This window comes from Equus przewalskii, chromosome 25 (assembly GCF_037783145.1).
Source record: "Equus przewalskii isolate Varuska chromosome 25, EquPr2, whole genome shotgun sequence".
Classification (NCBI taxonomy): Eukaryota; Metazoa; Chordata; class Mammalia; order Perissodactyla; family Equidae; genus Equus; species Equus przewalskii.
Window position 1 is genome coordinate 21,750,997 of NC_091855.1, and position 16,857 is coordinate 21,767,853.

The 16,857-nt window shown below is 47.0% G+C and overlaps 2 protein-coding genes across 5 annotated transcripts in view; one reads left to right on the forward strand and one right to left on the reverse strand.

Annotated features, from left to right (window-relative positions):
- Window positions 1-16,857, reverse strand: part of ANGEL1 (angel homolog 1) — a 66,547-nt gene that overhangs the window by 39,200 nt on the left and 10,490 nt on the right. The window lies entirely within an intron of this gene.
- LRRC74A (leucine rich repeat containing 74A) overlaps window positions 1-16,857 on the forward strand; it is a 30,951-nt gene that overhangs the window by 3,117 nt on the left and 10,977 nt on the right. For 2 of the 4 annotated variants that reach the window (XR_011532792.1, XM_070593266.1), the window contains exons 3-9: window positions 1,431-1,603; window positions 3,920-4,027; window positions 4,980-5,076; window positions 8,285-8,448; window positions 8,801-8,882; window positions 12,827-12,912; window positions 13,392-13,586. Coding sequence is in view for 2 of the 4 variants with exons in the window: in XM_070593266.1 (XP_070449367.1) it covers window positions 1,431-1,603; window positions 3,920-4,027; window positions 4,980-5,076; window positions 8,285-8,448; window positions 8,801-8,882; window positions 12,827-12,912; window positions 13,392-13,586 (905 nt within the window). In the remaining 2 variants the exon portion in view is untranslated. The remainder of the gene's footprint in view (window positions 1-1,430; window positions 1,604-3,919; window positions 4,028-4,979; window positions 5,077-8,284; window positions 8,449-8,800; window positions 8,883-12,826; window positions 12,913-13,391; window positions 13,587-16,857) is intronic. The other 2 variants (XR_011532793.1, XM_008536347.2) reach the window with 1 other exon arrangement.

Sequence of the window (16,857 nt, forward strand, 5' to 3'; positions counted from 1 at the left end):
AGCTGGTGCTGAGAGGCTGGGAATGGGGCAGGAAGGGCTTTCTGGAATGGCCTGAGACATAAGCCGGGTTGGGAACAGCAAGCTGGTGGTGAGGGGACAGTAGAGTGAGAGAAGCCGAAAGTGGTCCCTCACTGTGTGCTGTTTTTCCTACACAGCAGTGGTTCTCACTTGGAAGCGATTTTGCACCACAGGGGACATTTGGCAAACTGGCGAGGGGCGGTGGGGGTAGGATGCTACTGAGATCTCGTGGGTAGAGGCCAGGAATGCCACTCAATCTCCTACACTGTGCAAGACAGCCCCTCCCAACAGAGAACCATCCAACTTAAAACGTCCACGGCGCTGAGGCTGAGAATCCGTGCTCTACAACTGTCCCAAAGAGAAGCCACTTTGTAGCTGTGCCTGCAGAATCAACTTCCTCATCAAGTTGTTGTCCTTTCGCCAACAAAGCTCTCACTGTCTGCCGTGGAAATGTTTGGGGTGGGCTGGCCAAAGGGCTCCAAAAGAAAAACAGATGCAGGCTTAGATCCCAGCTGCCCATGGGAAGCCCTGCCATCGACGGGGCTTGCTTCATGAGGACACAGCTGCGGGGCAGCCAGAATCCAGGGAGGCCCACTGCCCGTTGACCACCAGCCAGGCGGATCTAAGGCCCAAGGGACAAAGGCCCCGAGGGGTTGGAATGGAGAGGCAAAGTCCTTCATTCTGTCCGCTGGTTTCAGCGCTGATCAGCTGTTTGTAATCTTGGGCTAGATATGTCATTGATAAAGTAGAGATGACAGTCCTTTTTGTTAGGAAAAACGAAATTCAGGTCTTTGAGAAAGGAAAGCCCACTCCAACGCAAGTTCCTTTGTTTCCGACTGATTTGGGGGTCTCTATCTCGCACTGATTTGTCACCTTGGGAAGCCTGCTCTGTCCCACATGGGCTTTTTTATAAATTGATGCTTCTTTAAATCTTTAGTAAAGCTTTATTCATGGTTCACAACAGTTTAACAGTGGTAGTAAAACTAAAGCTGAAATGGAGACTCCCTCGACGATCGCATATCATCAGCTTTTTGTCCGTTTGGCCTTTCAGAGCTGGCCCAAGGTGGGCTAGAGAGCAGGGCCTTCACACAACCTGATGATCAGGCTAACCCGGGAAGGCGGGCATTGGGCACACTCTTCTTCTCCCAGGACAGCTTGGGGCCTAAAACCAGGGGCCTTATCTCTTACCTAAAGGGAAATGTTCATTTGGGGCTTTCTAGGGTTCAGATCTCCCTCTCCCACCACTGGCTGACTTCCCAATTGGAGTTGCCGTCCAGGCCATACACCCATAGGGAAAGATTCTCAGGCAGAGGGGACACCAGTCTGAAGCACACGTGGCCTGGAGTTAGAGGGGAGATAAAGCAAAGGTAGAAGGGAAACCCTACTTCATCCACTTTCATATTTCTCTGCAGATACTGAGAAATTTTTCACCACTGGACAAAAGGAGCTGTACCTGGAGGCCTGCAAACTGGTGGGTGTAGTGCCTGTCTCCTACTTCATCCGGAACATGGAGGAGTCCTATGTGAACCTCAACCACCATGGGCTGGGCCCCAGGGGTACCAAGGCTATTGCGATTGCCCTGGTGGTGAGCATCCTAGTGGGAGCCCATGAAGCTTGGCAGAGGTGGGGGGTTGATAGGGTGGTGGGCCCAAGAGTCAGTGAGCCCCCTAATGGGACCCTAAATTGAAACTTTTATGCCCACCTTGCCCTAGACTCTGCTTGACTGCCGGTTGATTTCCCCAACCAGATGGATGCCCCATTAGCTCCTGGGAAGCAGGCTGCTAGAGATCTGGGCCTTGGAACTCTATGCGCTTCCTAGGCAGGAAGCAAAGGCACCAGCCTGTGGGCCCCAGAAAAGTGACTGGGCTGGGCTTGGGCCCAAATGCTAATGTGAGAACACAGTCCAAAATGTCAGCCTGGGTCTCGATTCCAAAGCTTACCTTTGCCATAAATGGGTTCACTACTGAGCCATTCCATTCAGTGTCTGCCTTTTGAACGTCATAATTCTTAAAGATCATCCTGCAGAGTGGATCATGTTTTCCCACAGGAGTAACATTCCCTCTCTCTCTGCTTGGCATGAGCGAACAAGGACTTGACCTTGAATTCGTCACAGCTTTATGTAATTAGAATGGAGTATATACAAAACTGACTGCCATCCCAGGAAAACAGAAAATGTAACAACTGTGTGTCAGCACTACACTCTTGGTTCACTTAGGATGGTAAAGAGAAAGTTCGATTGAAAAAAAAAGCACTCCCTCATTTCTGGATATATAGCAGCATTTGCATTTAACACATGCCTGTTAAGAAGTATGCTGCTTTCTAGGGAGGGGGAGGGGAGGCAGGGAAGAGAAGATAGAGAACAAAGCCATCTTGAAATTTATGGAGCTGTTGAAAGGCTGATTAATGAAGTGTTAGGAAGGCGCCATTACCTCATGAGTTTTATGGAAAAAAATGGATAATAATGAAACCCTCTCAAGACTTGGGCCTCTTGTTTCTTAGTAACAGCAGTTTCTGTTTGGGGGCGTTTTCTCTTCTTGATTCTCTGCATCACTCATTCGACGGTTAATCACTGTGCCATTCTGGTGGACTGAACTTTATTTATCTTTCGTACTGTTTAACTGTTTACATGTTGCATTTCCCGGGCTTGGATTAAACGCACCCTCATGGTAGGGATCCTATTTTGTCCTCTCCACATCTGTCCGTCACCTGCCTATCTCCATGCCCTCGCACTTGGTGGGGCGCGGGCCCCTGGAGAGCAGGGATGTTCTCGGTTCACCCTCGTTCCCCAGCAGTTAGTACAGAGGGTGACAAAGAGATCCTGGCCTGTGCGAAATGAATGTGGATGGACTGGGTGATCGGGCCCCCACTGTGCCACGCACTGTGCTGGTCCCCAGCGTGACTCTGGAAGCGAGCATTCAACTCACATTTCTGGACACTGCTAAATGACACCTAGACTGGGAGACACTTGAGCCATCTCCCTTGCCTTCGAGCATGACGGAATTTTGCCCGCCCCGAGAGCCGAGATCGGAAGACTTGTCAGTGAAGGCCGTCGGTGGGCCATTTTGCACTGCAGTAGCTTGAGCTACCCCCTTTGCGCTGTTCCTGGACCTAGAGTTCCTGACCGCCTGCTGCTTCTCTCACTGCTTGGTGCTCTTGGAAAATGCTCAGACCCAAAGATGTGTCTGTTCTCTGTGCCTGTCTATACTGGGAACCAGGTGGAGAAGGGAAAGATAAAAGTGCTGGTTAGAGCTAACCCCAGTGCCTCACGCTGCAAGTCGTTTCCCCTCGTCTTGCTCCCTGTGGGAATGCAGACAAGCTTCGAGGTGGATATTTATCTAAGATTTAATTAAGTCCAGTTCCTTCTAAACAGCCTTGAGCCAACATCCTGACTAAAAGAGAGTGGCAGATAAGCCTGAAGCCTAAACCAGAAGAAAGGCCTCTGAAGGAAGCAGGCACAGTCAATCCTTTATGCTTAAATACTTCTATTAAATGTGTCAAGTTCTTCTTAATTTTGGAGCCAGTCACAGGCCTCTCTCCTCGAGACTGAATAGTTAATGTCTAATAGTTAATATCTGTTCAGCTCATCCTTGTGCCACTTACTTTTCAGGGCTTTAATTATTTTAATGTCCCTCTTCTAAATTCCCCTGGGGACCCTGGGGAGCCCCCTTTGGCGGAGGTGCCCGGAATAAGCATATTGTCCAAGCAAAACTCTGGGGGGATGGATCGTCCCTGTGTTTCTCTCCGGTTCCTACCCACTCCTCCAGAATTGGCAGTCTGCATCTCCACACCCCTTGAAAGGGCTGGGATGTTCCAGAAAGGGGACAGGTTCTGGGCAAGGGCAGGGAACTGACTGGGTCACCAACTACCTCTGCCTTCCTCCCCCTCCCCGTGGTGGCTGAAGTCCAACACGGCTGTGATGACCCTGGAGCTGGAAGACAACTGTATCATGGCGGAGGGCATCGTGAGCCTGACGCAGATGCTGCGAGAGAACTACTACCTCCAGGAGCTGGTAGGGCGCCCTGCCCCGCTGGTCCCAGCGCCACCCCCGGGGGCTCCGAACGCCCTCGAGACAAGCCAGAGGCCCCTAGGCTTTCTGCAGTCAGTCTGGGGACTTCTCAGAGGAGAGCCACGCATCAGAGGCTGGCAGGGGGACTGTGTTCCCTGTGGCTGTAGGAAACCCTAAGAAACCGTTTCTCTCTGGACCTCTAAGCCCCTAGGTGGATAAACTTACTTATGTAAGTTTTTCACTTAAAAAGTGAACTTTCTTAAAGAAAATAAAGACATGAAATAATTTCATAAAATACAGTGTGCTAGAGATGGCAATGATGGTTGCGCAATAATATGGATACGCTTAAAACGACTGGACTGTACGCTTAAAAGTGGTTAAGACGGTAAATGCGTTATGTCTATTTTGCCACAATAAAAAAAATTTGAAAAAAAGGGGAAAAACAATAAAGATAAGAATGGCTGGTTCATATAAAGGCCCTCCCACCAGCCTGAAAGGACCGTGTCCTTTTATATCCCTACTTGTCCCTGGCACAGAGAGTCATGCTTCACGGATCAATGAATGGAATTTACAATTATGATTTACTCTAAACAAATTTTTCAATTGCTTTATGCCGAACTCTCCAGAAAAAGCTGTCCTGGGTTTCGGAAAACATTTACAATGTGCTTATCTAAAGTACTAGGACTAAGTTGGGGCAGTGGGGGTCACTGAGGCTCAAAGGAAACTGAGACCCGTCCGAGGGCCCCACAGCGAGGCATTAGAAAGGCCCATTCTCCTGCCTCCCTTCTCTCCTTTGCACCCTGGGATCCTTCCCGTCCTCGAAGCCCACCCCCTCTCCCCAGCCCCACCATACTCCCTGGGTGCAGGCCTCAAGTAAGCCCCGCCCTGACATCATCTGTTAATAAGGGCCCTTTGGTGGGATTTCTACATGCATAAGTGTTTTCTTGCCTTTTAGAATCTTTCCGACAATGATCTTGGTTTGGAGGGGGCCAGAATCATCTCAGAATTTCTCCAGAGAAATACGTCTTCACTCTCGAACCTTCAGCTTTCAGGTAAGTCCGTGGAAGAGGAGGGAGAGGACGCCAGAGCGACAGGAGAGAAGGGGAAGAGCAGAGGGCGTCCGGCCGAATTGAACCTAGACCAGGTCTTTGTGATTTCAGAGACCCGAACACTGCGTCTGTACCCTGCTAAACCCTTCCAGTCGTCCTTGCCCCCTCTCCATGGCCACACTGGCTTCCCGGCTTTCCTGAACAAGCGACTTCTGACTCCCTTTGCAGAGAGTCTGTACCCCAGATTTCTGCCTGGCTCGCTCTCCTGCTTCATTACGTCTCTGCTCAAACGTCATCTCCTTAGGGGGAACTTCCTGACCACCCTGTCAAAGCAGCATCTCTCATCATCATCACTATAGTTTCCCTTCTTGGTTTTTCTTAGAGCCATTTATTGTTCCCTGACCCCCTATTGTACACCTGAATTTTAATTAGTTTATTATCTGTCTCACAGAAAAAAGTCACTTGAGAATTCTAGTACGCACAGACATGCTCTCACTCGGGTTTGAGATTTGAATTTATACTCTCTGCAGGGTCCTGGAACCCTTAAGGCAAGACATTAACATAAAAAGTGGTCCTATGCTGGCAATGTCCTGGGACATGCGACAGAAACAATCATAAAACCTCTTTGGAGGAACAAGCCCTCGACCCAGGCTCCAGGCTACTTGGGACTCCCACAGATAAAGCTCCACCAAAGATGGGCTCACAGTCCAAACTGCAAAACAAGGAAATAAAGCACCGTGAGAGGGGCCGGCCCTGTGACCGAGCAGTTAAGTTCACGCACTCCGCTTCAGTGGCCGAGGGCTTCACTGGTTCGGATTCTGGGTGCGGACATGGCACCGCTCGTCAGGCCATGCTGAGGCGTTGTCCCACATGCCACAACTAGAAGGACCCACAACTAAAAATATGCAGCTATGTACTGGGGGGCTTCGAGGAGAAAAAGGAAAAATGAAATCTTTAAAAAAAAAAAAATTAAAAACAAACAAAAAAAACACCATGAGAGTTGCCAGACTCAACAAGTGGCAGCCTCGGACTCTCAAGAGCTTCAGAAAATAGAATTAACAGATGTAGATTATACATTGAATGACCATATAGTTTATCCTCCAAACTGCATAGGAACACCGTTAATTAACTGATACTGCAAGCAAACAGAGATCTTGCACCCAACTATAAACTATGTTTAATGTGACTAAGAACATAAAAAAGAAAAACATACAAGAACAAACCATTGTTTTTAAAAAGACTCCCCCAAAATAGAACTTCTAGAAATGAAAAATATATACTCATTGACATAAAGACTCAATGGACAAATTCAACAGTATATTAGATGCAGCTGAATGAAATTAGTGACCTGGAAGATAGATAAAAGCATATTATCTATCTTGGCAATATGGAAAGATAAAGATACAGAGAATTTAAAAGATGAAAGAATATAAGAGAATGAATAGACCCAAGATAGCTAGCAGGAGTTTCAGAAGAAGACGAGAATGGGTGAGCAACAACATTTGAATAAATTGTAGCTGACATGTTTCCTGAATTGCTGAATTCTCAGATATAGGAATCCTAGTAAGTCCTAAGTAAGGGAAATAAAAAGAAACCCACACCTGAGTATATCATAGTAAAAACACTTAAGATAAAAAAATCTTAAAAGTATCCAGAGAAAAAATACAGAAATAGAGTTGATGTATTTTTTAGTATAAAACTTACTGCATGTCAGACATTATTCACCAATTTCCCTTTTTTCACTGTAAGTATATCTTGGATTTCTTTCTATGACTGAACAAATAGATATATCTCATTCTCTTGAACTCCTCGGTAGTATTCTGTGATTGGATGTAGTGGTATAGTTCATCTAACATCCCCCTGTTTGGGGGTGGGGCACAGGTAGGTCATTTCCAGTTTTTCAATCTTTCAAATAATTTTAAAAGAACTTTCTGGTACATGCATCTTTGGGGCACATGTTCTAGTCTTTCTAGATAGACACTCAAGAGCAGAATTACTGAATATAAAGATATACTCATTTTTGTGAAGTTAAAAATTTATTTCCAAATTTCCCTTTAAGAAGACTGGACCAGGTCACAATTCCACCAATGGAATATGTTTCCCTGTACCATTGCCAGAAGGGTTATTAGCAAGTTATTGGTGAATCAGAATGGTTGTGTGTGTGGTTGTTGAAGTTACAGTACTGGAATTCAAATCCCAGTTTTGACACTGGGCAAGAAATTTACCCCTTCTGTGACTTATTTTTCTCATTTATAAACTAGGAGGATTATATTACCCAGCCTCAGACAGTGATTGTGAGGATTAAGTGAATTAAAATCTGTAATACCTAGAACAGTCCTAGGATACAAGTATTCAATAAAAGTTCACTACTATTATTTTTGTTACATTCCCACATTATTGTTGAAGTAGAACATCTTGTCAGATGCTTATTTCCATTTTGATTTCCTCTTCCATGAAATGTCAATTGTTATATGGGGTTGTTTGTATTCTTGAATGTTAGGCACTCTTTATATATTACAGATCTCCATACTTGAATGTTATATAACATAATCATATTATAATAATAATAATATAATATAATAATATGATCAAATATTATATTCTCAAAACTGATAGCCAGGTGCCCCAGCACCATTAATTGAATAATCTATCTTTTACTGACTAATTTGAAATGTCACCTTTATAATATATTAAACTCTGATATAAATATTGGTTTCTTTCTAGATTCTCTTTTCCATTTCATTAATCTATTTGTCTGTCTGTCTATGACAGACAAATAAATGTCTATTTGTCCATTAATATTTGTTTAGAATATTAAAATAATATGCTATGTTATAATATAATTAGTTGTAACTAATAAAACATATCAAGTATATAATATTAATATGCTAGTTATGTAATTATATGATGTGGCACGATATGTTGTACATCTGAGTAGGCAAAGTCTGGCTTTCTTTTTCAAAGTCATCTTGGCTGTTCTTATGCAGTTTCTCCTCCAGTTGAATTTTAGATTCATTTTGTCAAGTTCCATTAAAAAAAGCCAGGCATTGGTCCAGGGGTTGAGGCTGCCAATGGATGTGCAGGGTGTGATGTACCAGCTCCTGGAACTCCCTGGACAGTCATGGCAGAGAGAGAAGGAACATTAAAGGGGATGGTAAATGGTGGCCCCTCTTTCTCCTGTTTTCTTCTGTGCCCATACATTCACTTTTAGGACTTGCCTTTTCTATGGCTGGTTGTTTCAAAGGGGAGACCGGCAGGGCTGGGATACGGGAGGGTAAGGCAGCCCTAGTCTGGAGAGCATCGCCAACGCCCACCTTCCCTCCAGGAAATAACTTCAAGGACGAAGCTGCAGAGCTGCTCAGCCAAGCCCTGTCGGTAAGAAGCACGGGGTGGGTGCATCCCAGCCACATGGGAGATGTCCTTGGGAGATCTGGGGGCCCTGGGGTGGCGCTGGGCAGAGGGAAACGAGGCCGCTTACTTGCATGGTTTAGAGAACTGGCGTTTGGACTCTGCTGATCTTGGCAAAAGCCACGTGGTGTTAAATTCTCCGAGCAGTCATTGACACTTAAACAGAAAATGAATATGGAAATTGTCTTGAGTCTAAGAGCCCTAGCCCACCTCATCTTGGGGTGCTGGAGCCTCCATCACGCTGCCCCGAGAGAAGTGAGGTGTTTGCAGTCACAGAGAAGATGCAAGTTACTCTTCCCTCCACTGTTTCTTTCTCCAGTCTGATTACCGAATTAAGTCGCTGGATCTCAGTCACAACCAATTCTCTGACAAAGGAGGGGAGCACTTGGGACAGATGCTGGGTGAGTCTCCCACGGAGCGGGGGCTGGCAAAGGAGGGGTACCTGGCGACAGTTGCTCATCAGAGCTGCCTCTCCTGCTTTGTGTTGCCGTTGAATGTTCTGACGATAAAAAGCAATGTAAACCACGCCTGACGTAGCTTTCAAATGGAGCAAAGCCCTGGATGTGGGAAGTAAAGCTTCAAAACAATTAGAAGAAGATTTAGAGAAATAACTTGCTGACATCAGGGAAGCTTAGGATAATTAAATACACACGGTAGACATAAACGGTGATAAAAACGATGCATATATTCGACAGCAATGTTTAAAACTTGCATGTGATAAAAGACATCATGGGGCCATGTTAAAAGACAAGCAACAGATGGGAGTAGATATTTGCAGCATGTGTATAATATAAAAGATTAGCATGCAGAATATTGATAAAAGTTCCCATAGATCAATCAGACACTGAAAAAAGAAAGTCAAATGCCCAAACTCTTTAGTAATTAGAGAAATGCAAAATAAAACAACAGAAAGATCCCCCCTTATCTACCAAAGCTGCAAGATATTCAAGTCAGAGAATATCAAGTGCAGTGAACGCAAGGGAGAAACTGGAGCACTCAGAGCCAGGTAGGTAAAGGCACTTTGCAGAGCAATTTGACAATATTTATTAAAATTGAAAATGGATATATTCTGTGATGCCACACTTCACCTCAAAATGTCTCAGAGAAGCTCTCACACATACACAGAGGGATGTCTGAGGAGCTTCGCTGCAAAATTGTTATAAAAGAAAAAAAGTAGAAACAACCTAAATGCTCGTTGCTGAGGAAATGAATAGAAAAGGGGAGGACACTACTAGCAGTGGGGAGGGGGTGCTCGTTTAGATGGGGTGGCGAGAGAAAGCCCCACGGGAAAGTTGACTTTTTGTTGAAACCTCAATATCAAAGAAGAAACAGCCACGCTAGGTTCTGGAAGCACCGCACCCCAGGCAGAAAGAATAGAGCTCGGCCTGTTTGACGAATTGGGGGGACGGTGTGGCTGGTGCAGACTGGACAAGGGAGGGGATTGGAAGGAGAAGACGTCATAGAGGTGGCCTGTGGCCACTCACGTTGGGCTTTGTGGACCATGACATGCATGGAGTCTGGATTTTCTTCTACACGTGATGAGAAGTCATGGAAGGATGTTCAAGTGGGGGCGTGGCATGGTTTGATTTACAGTTTTAGAACCGACACATCAAGAATGCACCTAGGAGAACACGAATGGCAGAAGGCAAGCCAGTGGTAGCGGCAGTCTAGGCAAGACAAGATCACAGCTTGAGCTAAGAGAGGAGGGCGTGCTAGAGAAGAGTGGATGGATTCAGAAGATATTTTGGAAGTAAAACCAAAAAGACTTGCTGATGTGAAGAATGAGGGAAAGGGAGAGATTAAGATAGACTCGTGGTTATTTTGTTTCAGTTACTGGTTGGATAGTGGCATCACTTACTTAGACGGGGAAAACTCAGGGAGTCACAGGTATAGAGGAGCAGGAGTTAGGCATCAAGACTTCAGTTTCGCCATGTAACGCTTGTGATGCCCGTTCGACACCTATGATGTCAGGGAGGCGGTTTGCTGTATGAGTTTAGAGCTTGGTGAAGAGATCTGGGCTGGAGAGACACATTTGGAAGTCATGGGTATGTAGATGTATTTAAAACCACGGGACAAGATGAGGTGGTCTAGGCAAAAGGCGTAGACAGAGTTGAGTAGGTGGCCATCCCACTGACCCCGGGTCATTGCAACATTTTTAGGTGTCGCAGAGAGGGAGAAAGAACCTGAGAAGGAGTGGTCAGTCAAATAGGAGAGAAAGTGAGGTATGAAGGAGCCAAGTAAGGGAGTATGTCAAGAAGGGGGAAGTAGTCAGCTGGGTCAAGCGCTGCTTAGAAGTCAAATAAGATGAGGACAGACAAGTGACCACAGGAATTGGCAACATGGAGATAATTGGTGATCTTGACAGATGCTGTGTTATTGAAGTGAGTATGGAATCCCGACTGGAGTGGGTTGAGTTGAAAATGGGATGGAAATGGCAACTTAGATAACTCCAGAAGCTCTGCTGAGATGAGGCTGGAACAGAAAGACAGGTGACATGGAGTCCGGAAGGTTTTTAAGGATGGAAAATGTGGATAGAAAGAAAAGAAAAAAAAAACTGATGATGCAGAAGAAGGAGGAGATAATTACGGGAGCAAAGTCCTTGAAAAGGCTGGAGGCGATGGCATCCAGAACAAAAATGGGGGGGGGGTCCCCTCCGAGAGCATTCGTTCATTCAAAGAGGGAGGAGGACGGGTGGGTGCAGGTGCAGGCGGGCTGGTGGGTTTCAAGTTCAGAGGATGGAGCTCTCCCATCCCATTGCTGCCATTTCCTCAGTGAGGCATGAGGCAAGATCTTCAACTGAGAGGGGGGTAGGCTGATAGGTTTGAGGAGCGGGGAGAAGGTATAAAATAGCTTTTAGGAGGGGAGGAGCAAAGTGTGAACGAATTGTTGGGCAACTTGAGTCTCCATTCGAAAACTGAGCCATAAATTTAAAGTGAGACAGACTACATTCTGTTTTAATATGGTTATCATCACACTGTATATGCAGCTTTTAAAAATATTAATATTAAAATATTTACTAGTTCATTATTATTATTAAAGCTACCAAATGTTAAGCGATGGCTCTGTGACAGGCCTCATGCTAGACATTTTACATCAATCCTCACCAAAATCTTGTACAGGTTGATATCTCCATTTTACAGATAAGAAAAAAGAAGCAGGAGAAGGTTAGGAATCCGGCCAAGGTCACACAGCCAGCGAGTGGTGAGGTCAGAATTAAAATTTAAATTCTGTGGACATTTACAAGATGCAGGTGTGTAGGGTATAACTTAAGTGAGGGAATTGGCAAGAAGAGGAAACAAGGGTAAGAAGAGAATGAGAGAAGGGAGAGAGAGTGGAGGCAGGAGAGGGTTTGTTCTCAAAATAACATGAGGCGTTGTGCACTTTCCTGGAAGTACGTCCTGGGGCTTGACGCAGAGAGAGCCAGGATCAGTACCCAGTGCACTGCCCATAAAAGATAACGTAGAAGAAGACGTTTCCTGGGCCCGAGGGCTGCAGGCGACCCCTCCCATTCAGTAAAGCTTCAAGAGTACTTGAGCCTCTCCTTCCAATGGTGTCCTCCCGTATTCGCCCTCCCCAAAGAAAAGGAACAATAGTAATGTGCTTAAATAGGATGTTTTCCCAACCATATGTAGCATGTAAGCAAAAGCATCTTTAAGTTAAAAAAAAGGGCAATTTCTTTGCAAACCAAGTTTCTAGAAAAGCCTGTCGCCTCCCCACTTCCAACTGATTGTGTTCCGAAAGCTCTCCTGGATAGAAATCCTGGAGCCACCGCTGCTCCCATAGGTCTCCATGAAAAAAGCATGTCATTTAATACGCCACGCCCTGCACAGCCTCCCTGTGTAAACACAACCCCTGTTTTCCATGCTTTCTCCATCTGTTTTAGTGGTTGGGTAATATTCCACCAGGTGGATATTTGTGATATACTTTACCCTTCCCCTGTGAGTCACAAACCTTACTTTTATAAGTGATGCTGTGGTAAACGTCTGCAAGCATGTAGCTCTTCTCGTATCTGGTACTGTCTCCTTAGGAAGGGTCTCGGAGGTGATATCGCTGTGTGACGGGTATATACATGTTGTAGGAAAATATCCTTGACACGATAGTATTTTCCAAATTATACCAATCTGCTTGCCACCTGCAATATGTGAGTATGATTGTTTCACAGCATCGTTGCCAGCATTGGGAATCGTCTATTTTCCGTTTGAGTGACTGAAAAAATGTGACCTCAGTGTTTTCTCTGCGTGAGCACAGAGGGATCCGTGCGCCCAACATCGTGGATGTCTGCTCACACTGAGCGTGGGTTCTGCGGGATGTGGGGGATGCTAAGATGACTCCCTCCCTCCGCCAGCCTTGAATGTAGGGCTCCAGTCGCTGGATTTGAGCTGGAATCACTTCTACACACGGGGAGCTGTGGCTTTGTGCAATGGTCTCCGGGTAAGGCTCTCTCTGGGAGTGGTTTGTTGATCCCGGTTGGGGGCAGCTGGGGCCTCCCTCCTGCCATCTTGAAGCTCTTCCTCATGGTGGCCATTGATGAGGGCATACTGAGCTCTCATCAAGTGCTCTTCACATTGTTAGTCTCCTTCCCACCACCCCTGGAGGTGCGTCATTCTTTGGTACCAATCCTAACAAGGTAAGTTCACCACGCAGGGGTCTGGGTGGCATCTTTGGGGCTACTTCAAGAGAACAGTTTACTTATCGTGTAGGGAATGACCAGAACCCAAAGGGAATGAGTCTCGAGAGTGCTTGAGACTCCAAGCCCAGCCGGGAGGGCCTGGAAAGATCTGGCAGATCCCTCTTTCCCAGAGACCACTGACCACCCAGTCTGGATGCAGCAGAGGGTAGAAATAGGGGCCGTTTCCTGGATGAGTTGCGTGCACCCTTGATGCTGGTGTCATTCTCCCCTCTCCCTGGAGACCAATGTGACCCTGAAGAAACTGGATGTCTCCATGAATGGCTTTGGGAACGAGGGGGCTACGGCCCTAGGGGATGTCCTCAGACTCAACAACTCCCTGGCCTACCTAGATGTTAGCGGCAATGACATTAGCAACGAAGGAGTCTCCAAAATCAGCAGAGGACTGGAGCTCAATGACAGCCTCAAAGTCCTGAAGGTAAAGTCCTTACCTAATCTGGGAACCGGTCATTTTATGTGTGCATACGTGTGTGTGTGTGTGTGTGTCTGTGCCTGTGCATCCATGTGTGTGTCCGTGTGTCTATGTGTGTATATCTGTGTCTACATGTATGTCTGTGTATCCATGTATATCTGTGCATCCATGTGTGTGTCTGTGTCCATGCATTCTTGTGTGTATCTGTGTGTGTCTGTGCATCCGTACACGTGTCCATGCTTCCAAGTGTGTGCGTCCATGTATGTGCATCTGTGTGTCCGTGTGTGTCCATGCATCTGTGCATGTGTGCATCCGTGTGTGTGTGTGTCTGTGTATGTTGGGGTGGGGGCAGCAGGGTGATGGGGCTGACATTGCTGGAGAGCATCACTGGGAAAATCTACCCTGTGCTTCACATGTGCATATGTTCTTGACTATCTCTCTGCTGTAATCCCAGGGTCACCCTCCACTCTCAGCTGGTGCACAGTAGTCATCCCTAACCACCCTTCCTTCCTCCCATCTGGGTCTCCTCCAGGCTCTTCACACTGCAGCCCGAGTGTACTTTCTGAGCATAAACCTGACTTCTACCTCCACCCCCATCTACTCTCCTCCACCTTAGACCCCCATGGCCTCCTGTTGCTCAGATCCAGTTCTCTCATCCCTCTGTACTTCTCCAACCTCAGTTTACCCCATGCTCTCTCTCGCTCTCCCACCAAAGCTGGCCTCAGGGTCTTCTTTCATCTCCTCTCCTCCTGCTGCCGGGTCTGGCTCAGGCTGCGTCCTCGGCCTGCAGTGCCCGGGCCCCCTGCTCCCAGCCACCTGCCTTGATTGTCGCTCTGCCTCCTGGCGCACCTCCAGCAGCAGTCCTCAGGGAGCCTTGGCGGCGTCCTCAGAACCCTGCTCACCCCTTCCTGCAGAGCTTACTGCAGTCTCTCCTCACACCCTCATCGGAGGGACTCTGACCGTCTGTCCCCCACTAGTGTGAAAACTTCATGGAAACAGAAACCGTGTCTGAGTTTGCCCATCGTTGGACCCGTTGTACCTAGCACTGGGCATAAAATAGATGCTCAATGAATATTTATTAAATGAATGAATGAATACATATTTCATTTTAAGTTAATTTGCTTATAGATGCTAATTTACAATACAGAAGCTTCTGGGCAGTTGGAAAACAGATGGAAGATGAGGACTTCTATTAACAGTTCCCCTTTCTGGGACTCCAACCACTAGCCAGGTCCCGTCTCATGTGGTTTGCGTCCTCCTCATAGCCCAGCCCTCCAGGTGGGCTCCACTAGCCCCACTTGTCAGATGAGAAAACGGAGGCCCTGTGACTTGCTCAGGACACACTGCAGGCAAGAAGCAGAGGGAAGTCAGCCCCACCTGGCTTTCCACTGCAACACCGACTCCCTCAAGATGTCGGGACGGCCCAAGGGGGACCACTGACATTGGGGTGCTCGTGGAAGAAGAATGGGAGTCAGGAATCAGTAAAGATGAGCCGCCATCCCAGAGGGCAACCACCTTGGAGCTATGAAAGTGACAAGAGGAAGTCAGAGTCCGCCCAGTGGAGGGAGCCTGGTGACTGCAGACCAGACCAGATGTAGGGCCTGGGAGAGCTAAGAGTCTGGCCTGGCTGGAGTGGGACCAATTGTAACTCAGATAAGAGAGACTGACCCAGCCTGTGAATGATTCAGCTTTGGTGGCCAATGAAGCCAAGGGCAGTTCAGAGAACCTGAATTTTAAAAGACTAAACATTGCCTGGGGCTGGCCCAGTGGCCTAGCGGTTAAGTTTCTGTGCTCTGCTTCGGTGGCCGTTTGGTTCCCCAGGCGCAGACCTACACCGCTCGTAGGTGGCCACACTGTGGCAGCAACCCACATACAAAATAGAGGAAGACTGGCACAGATGTTAGCTCAGGGCAAATCTTCCTCAGCAAGAAAAAAAAAGAGAAAGAAAGAAAAGAAGAGAAGACTATAAATTGCCTCAGCAAAATGACAACAGGGGTTTTCTCTGGTTGTGGAGTATAGACAATTTTAACATTTTTTTACCTCTTTTAAAATTTTTTATATGATGAGCACATGTAAGAAATATATTTTGATTTTTAAAAATGTTTTTAAAATGAAAAGAGTTTAAAATGTAATTCTCAGTTTGGCCATAGGTGAAGGCCACATCAATTTTGCCACTGGAATTATCTATGCTTCTCCACATCCAGCCCTAGCCTCCTTTCTCTAATCTTGGATAAATAAAGCGTTCTCCCTGAGAAATGAGTCAAGCAAAGGCTTCTAGATGCTAAGACCTAGGAGGGCAGGGCTCAAGTCTGTCTTTTTTCACTGGAGAACATCCGAGCCTAGGAAACACCTGACACACAACACAGCGGATGCTCGATAAAAGTCCCTGCCTGCCTCATCATGGAACCAGCTGAGCCCCTTGGAGAATAATAACTAACACTTGTCGGCTGCTTCCTATGAACCAAGAACTCTTTTGAATACTTTGCTCGAATCCATTTGTTGAATCCTCAGAGCAGCCCTAGGTGATGTGTCAGGGAACGAATGCCAGGCCAGAGAGCTGTAAGCAGGGTCACTGGGCTCCGTGCTTCCCTCTCTGCACCATGCTCCAGGGGCTCCCAGCACAGGTGGGACAAGGCCCTGAGTACTTAACTAAGCCCGCAAGGTCCTGTGTGGTCTGGCCCATCACAGCTCTGCGGCCTCGTTCTCTCCGCTCCCACTCACGAAGCATCCGCTACCGCCCAAGCACCTTTGCGCTTGCCTACCCTCATCTTCTTTGGTGCATTTTGTTCCCTCCTCTCGTCCTGTCCTCCCTTCTTCAGACCTGACTAATCCCCATTAGTCCTGCAAGGCTTGACTCAAGCGTGCATCCACTGTACTGGAGGCCCCTTTCCTCGCTCCTGTGATGCCAGTGTGTGCCTCTGTCACTGCCATCACGGCACTTCTGATGCCATTTGCTTGTTTGCCTGTCCCTCTCTACAGCCTAAGTTACCAGAGGGCAGAGACCTTGTCATGTCTGCCTGCACAGCTCTCAGCACTTAACCCAGTAACTGGCACATGGCAGGCCCCCAATACATGTTTGCTGGATGGATGGATGGATGGATGGATGGATGAGTGGAGAGTTGGACAGGTGGATGGATGGATGGATGGATGGATGGATGGATGAGTGGAGAGTTGGACAGGTGGATGGATGGATGGATGGATGAGCAGTGAGATGGACAGGTGGACAGGTGGAGGGAGGGAGGGATGGATGGATGGATGGATGGATTGATGGATGGAC